At 60.5% G+C, this 5,113-nt stretch overlaps 1 protein-coding gene across 2 annotated transcripts in view; it reads right to left on the bottom strand.

Annotated features, from left to right (window-relative positions):
• Window positions 1-1,702: 1,702 nt before the first annotated feature.
• The window catches only part of CUNH1orf216 (chromosome unknown C1orf216 homolog), a 7,071-nt gene continuing 3,660 nt past the window's right edge, over window positions 1,703-5,113 (bottom strand). The window contains exons 1-2 of one of the 2 annotated variants that reach the window (XM_085306698.1): window positions 4,844-4,860; window positions 1,703-4,141 (exon numbers count right to left, since the gene is read on the bottom strand). In XM_085306698.1, the coding sequence (XP_085162824.1) occupies window positions 3,283-4,125 (843 nt within the window). In that variant the 5' untranslated portion in view covers window positions 4,126-4,141; window positions 4,844-4,860 and the 3' untranslated portion in view covers window positions 1,703-3,282. Of the gene's footprint in view, window positions 4,142-4,843; window positions 4,861-5,113 lie in introns of those variants that run through there. The other variant, XM_085306700.1, reaches the window with a different exon arrangement.

Raw genomic sequence — 5,113 nt, 5'->3', positions numbered from 1 at the left:
CCTGGGAGAGCTCAGTGCGCCGTTTCCAGCCCATCCTGAGCACACGAGACAGGGGCAGCCCCGACGGGCAAAGCTGGGGCAGGACGGAAAACGTTTTTTCCACTGTAAACTGAACGTGTGAGTGCTGCAAGTCTGAGACACGATGAACGGGGGGATCCCACGAGGCCATTTTTAGAGTCACTTTTCAGAGTGGAAACAAGCTGCAAGAGGTTTTAAATATGCCCCAGTCTGGCTTACAGTATGTTGATGGCCCAAGATGATTAACTTTCTTTTGTACTTTCATAGCCTCAGTTATCACATCATTTGATTTTATTTTTAAAGACTTTTTTAAGCCCACAAAACACTGGAAATAGTTAGAACAGATTCAAATTACACGGTAAAATATTTCCCTCCAAACCTTCATAAACACTTGATACATTTTTTTAATGCTTTCAAAGAAGAGCAAGGTTTGCCAAATCTTGCTCTGTGCAGTAAAATCAGTCCAGTGTCAGAGGGATTTAATAAAATAATAACAATAAACTTACAGAGGAGACCTGAAAAACAAAGGGCCCTGTCTGCCGCGTATGGAAATTCGGGATCGCACGCGCCGCGGTGCGTAGCTGGCTTCTCCCCGCGCGCGGAGGCTGCGCGACGCCGGGGGCTGCGGGCCGGGCGGCGCTGGTCACTGCACCAGCGTCGCTCCCCCTTCCCGCGGGGAGAGCGGGGCCGCGGGGGCCGCGGGGGCCGCCGGAGCGGGGAACGTGCTTGGCCGAGCTCCGGCGTCCCGGGGCCGGGCAGCCCGGCGCAGGGCGGGAGCCGCGCTCCCCTCCGAGGCTGCCGGCCGCTCGGCGTCCTTGGGTTTTGCCTCTCTGTTGTTTTTTCCTCCTGCAGTTGGTAGGATTTTTAATTAATTCACAAATCTCATTTGGTTATTGGAGATGGGGGTGGAAAAACTCTGTATGAAGTTGATTTTGCAAATCAAACCTGGCCATCTAAACCAGCTCTCGGGGCATAGGCACAAGGACTCCCAATAACCGCGGAGGAAGCCCGTTGCTTACAGAGCAGATCCACCGCTTTGATGTGCCCCCGCAGTTATTCTTTCATTTCTTGAGCAAATAATCTGGATTTTCACAATATTTACCTTGGAAATAATTATTTGTGTAAAGCATTTGACCAAGATAAACAGAGAACCGCTCYGTCTCTCCAAGGAGAGCGGGCGGGCCGAGCCCTCCTCGCACCGCGGACGCCCGCGCGCCCCGGCAGCCGGCACCGGCTTGGGGGCAGAATCGCCGGCGGCCCCCAAGAGCGGGCGGCAGCGGCTCTGCCGGAGCTTCCCTTCACGAACCGCCAACGCGGCCGGCGTGCGCGTTCGCGGAAGGGGCTGCTGCGCCTCCGAATTCCCACGGAGAAGCAGGAAGGAGGGGGGAGGAAAGGAAAAAAAAAAAAAGAGGGGTGAAGGAAGGTTCAAAGGGCTGCTGCAGCTCCTTTTTTYCATCTCCGTTTAATCTCTGCGAGGCCGGAGGCAAAGTCACCTCCAGGTCAAGGCTCAGGTGTTGGTACCTGCGGCCCCCCCGGCCCCCGCCCCTTTGCAGAGGAGCCAAGGGGTTCACAGGTTCGCGCCGGCTCTGCTGCTTCTCCTCCAGGCTTTTCACCGACAGCGCGACGCGCGCCCGTGGCCGCCGGCCTGCGATACGAAGCGGGCAGCGCGGCGCAGGATCGCTCCCGGGAGCGCCCCGTGCAACGCCCCTTCCCCGGGACCCCCATCGCAGCCCCCTGCGGCAGCCCCGGGCGCTCGCCGGCGGGGATTTATCCGCACTGCGGCAGCAGCCGGCGTCGCCGGCAGCCTGCGGTCCGGCCCCGCGCGCGGCCCCGCGCAGCCCCCGGCAGCCTCCGCCCTGCCCAGCTCGTCTCGAAGGAGATCTGCTGGCAGCCGCGGCTTTGAAATCTCTCGTCATCCTCCTCCGGCAGGCGAGAACCCAAATTAGCGCCTGACTTTGCACAGAAATTCGGGGTGAAACTGGGACTTTAACCAGACGGCGCTGAGAGCCAGGCTTAACGCTGACCACACTCCTCCTCCTCCTGCAGTGCATCAACACGTAAACAGAACATGCATCAGATTAACACTTACGGAAATACAGCAAATAAACCCGGCACGTCCTTTCCCATCCCCACCAAAGACCGTTTCTGGCATTCTGCAGGCAGTCCTCTGAATAAAGTGTCAATTGGAAAAAATACTCTCGTTCCTTGAAGTGATAAACAAATACAAACACAAACAGCACAAGTCTGAGCGCAGCTTCCTGGCCATGCATCATGYTACAGCGTGTTCTGCAGCGGACAGACGTGTACACGTGAAGAAAGAAAATCTAAATCCAATGCAATCTAAAATATCTATATTGGACTTGAATCAGTTGATGCTTAAAGTTACTTTTAAGTGTTCTGAGGTCAGTTTTAAGTGGGTCAMGGGCCGAAATGCTTTGCCAAGCGGCGAGACCTCGGGCGCACGTCGAGGAGGGAGGCAGAGCCGCTCCGCGGGGCCGCCGCCGCCGCCGGGCGCTGGCCCCCGCTCGGGCCTTTGCAGGAGGGTTCCAGCTCCATGCGGCTTCTCCCAGATGTTCTCCCCCTCCTTGGATCAGGTGTCTGGGGGATGGTCACTGGTACTGGCATAATAGAAGAGAGAACTGGGAGAGGAAAGACAATTTTAGAAGTGCCTAATTAAGTTGGTGGCCTCGGCYGTGCCCTGGCCGTGCCCGACCGCTTCCTCGCCCGTGCTCCAACCCAGGGATGCATTTTCCTAGACAACCCTTCAGGAAGCTGCAGTAAAGCGATGGCATGAACTCCTGCTTTTAAATACTCAAAGAAAGGGCCTTAAGCTAGATTTGAAAGATGAGTCTCAGCATCACAGACTCAGCACAGATCTCAGCCTCGGAGCCCCCAGCCCGGGGCCGCCCAAGCCCCGAGACCAGCAGGACGCAGCGTGGGGGCCAAACGGCTGGTACTTGCCCCTCAGCAGCTGGGCGGAGAAGGAAGCGTCGGAGAAGTTGAGATGAAAACTCATTAAAAAGGGTTCTGTGGCAGTGGGAGGACCTTGTGCTGCCGCAGCCCAGGGAGATGCCGGGTGGCATCTCCTGCATGGTGTCTTCATGCTTCATGGAAACCGGGATGGGCAGAGCCTGCAGCTCGCGCCTTTTAAAAGCCTCAGGAGCAAAACCTGGCCCCGGGCCCCACCGCGGAGGGCAAGGGCCAGGAGAAGCTCCTTGCGGCCCGGAAAGGGGAGCGGAGCGGATCCCAGGAGACGAGCGGGGCTCACAGCCCGGGGCRGCCCGGGGCGCCGGGGCACGCCAGGCCCTGCTGGATGTAGCGGATGAGCTCCTTGCGGTTGTCCAGGATGGTGTCGAAGCTCTCCTGCAGCCGGTTCTGCTGGTCCACGACCTTCTGCTGGAGGCCGTGGATCCAGCGCAGCAGCGCCAAGCGCCGGTACATCACCAGCTGGATGTGGTGCTTCTCCTTCTCCCGCTCCTTGAACCTCTCCTTGTCCTGCATGTGCTGGAAGGCCTCCGCCAGCGCTGGGAAGAGGGTGTCTGCGCCGGGGGGGCTCTCTGCCTCGGGCCCCGCCGCGCCAGGCTCCGCCGGGCTCTCCTGGAGCTGGGCAGCGGCGGGGGGCTCCCAGGCGCCCCCGGAGATGYTGTCGGGGCTATCGATGCTGAGGGAGCTGCTGGCGTAGCCGTTGTCCTCGGCGGGGGAGCTCGGGGGCTTCCCGCGGGCCTCGGCCGCGGCCCCCGCCGGCCCACCGCCCTCCGCTCCCTCGGGGGGGCTCCGCAGGTCCGCGCGGAGACGCGCTCCGTCTCCTTCCAGGCTTTGGGCGGCATCCCTAAGCCTGCCCTGGACCAGCTGTCTCTGCACTAATAACAGCAGATTATCGGACGGATTTGTCGTGTTTTCGCTCCGGCTGGAGCTCTCCGCCGCGCGGGTCCCCGGCGCTGCCTGGCTCCAGTTCTCGTTGCGGTCGAACCCCCCCCCAACGAAGTTGAAATTGGTGTCCTGCCTGCGCTGCCCGTCCCCCGGGAAGGCTGCGCCCAGCGTGGCGTCTCGCTGGCCCTCGTGGAAGGGGGCGTTCGAGCCGACGTCGGGCTGGAAAACCGCAAACATCTTGCCGGCCTCCTGTCTGCAAAAGAGACACCAAGACGTGAGGGCCGCCGAGGAGGATCCTCGCCGGTCGGGGCCCGCCGGGGCTGYGCGGAGGCGCGGGCAGGCGCCGGCCCGCATGCCCGGAGCTGGCTGCTGAGCTACGGCAAGATGAAATACTCTGTTACTTCATTTGCCTTTCTGTAATGCTGATGAACCCAAGTCTCGGGCCAGGCCAGACCCCAGCTGCCCGAGGCCGACGGGCTCTTCCCTCTCCCTGGCGTTTCGCTGCTGCTCTCAGCACGCCCCCGGGCCAGAAACCCCAAATGGTCCTGGGGCAAATTCTCATCCGACGCAAAGGCCAGGAGCCCGGCCCCCCGCCTGCCTCCGCTCCTCGTGACAGCAAGGTGTTGCGCCTTCGTTTCGGGGCACGCTGCCGACACGCTCTCCTCCAGCAGCAGCCCTGCTTGTGGGGGAKGCAATTAATTCTGCGCCTGTGCAGGTTTATTTGGAAGAAGCTGCTTCTCCAATAGCATATAAATGCAAAATAAAATTTGCTATGAGTTACGGGCACTGCTTGGTAAATCGGGGACACRAGCGCTGTCTGCTTCGACCTGGGGTGTTCCCAGCGGCCGTGCGCTGGGGGCCCWGGGCTGGGCAGCAGCGTCACACACAGCTTGGTGGATTTTGGCCACAGGACATGTCAGATCCACCAAGACCCACCTGACCTTGTGTGCCCCACCTGAGAGCATGCAGGGATCCCCCTCCCACCAGGGCAGCGGAGGAGAAGAGCCTTCCAGAAGCTGCGYGTTGCAGGATTAAAACCACGTCCCTCTTTGGAGACGGGCTGCCCTGCCTTTCGGGGTGGCTGCAGAGCCCCCAGGCGCCTGCATCCGGGCTGGGACCGGGGCACGGRGCAGCGGTGGGTCCCTCTGCCCGCAGCCACGCTGCTGCCTGGGTTACATGCAGCTCCGCGACTGCAGGAATAAAATGCAAGAGAAGGAAAAAAAAA

The sequence above is a fragment of the Rhea americana genome, unplaced genomic scaffold (assembly GCF_003343005.1).
Source record: "Rhea americana isolate MKP2758 unplaced genomic scaffold, rheAme1 scaffold_246, whole genome shotgun sequence".
Taxonomy (NCBI): domain Eukaryota; kingdom Metazoa; phylum Chordata; class Aves; order Rheiformes; family Rheidae; genus Rhea; species Rhea americana.
The sequence above is the reverse complement of the archived record's forward strand: the minus strand, read 5'-3'. Positions and strand labels throughout refer to the sequence as shown.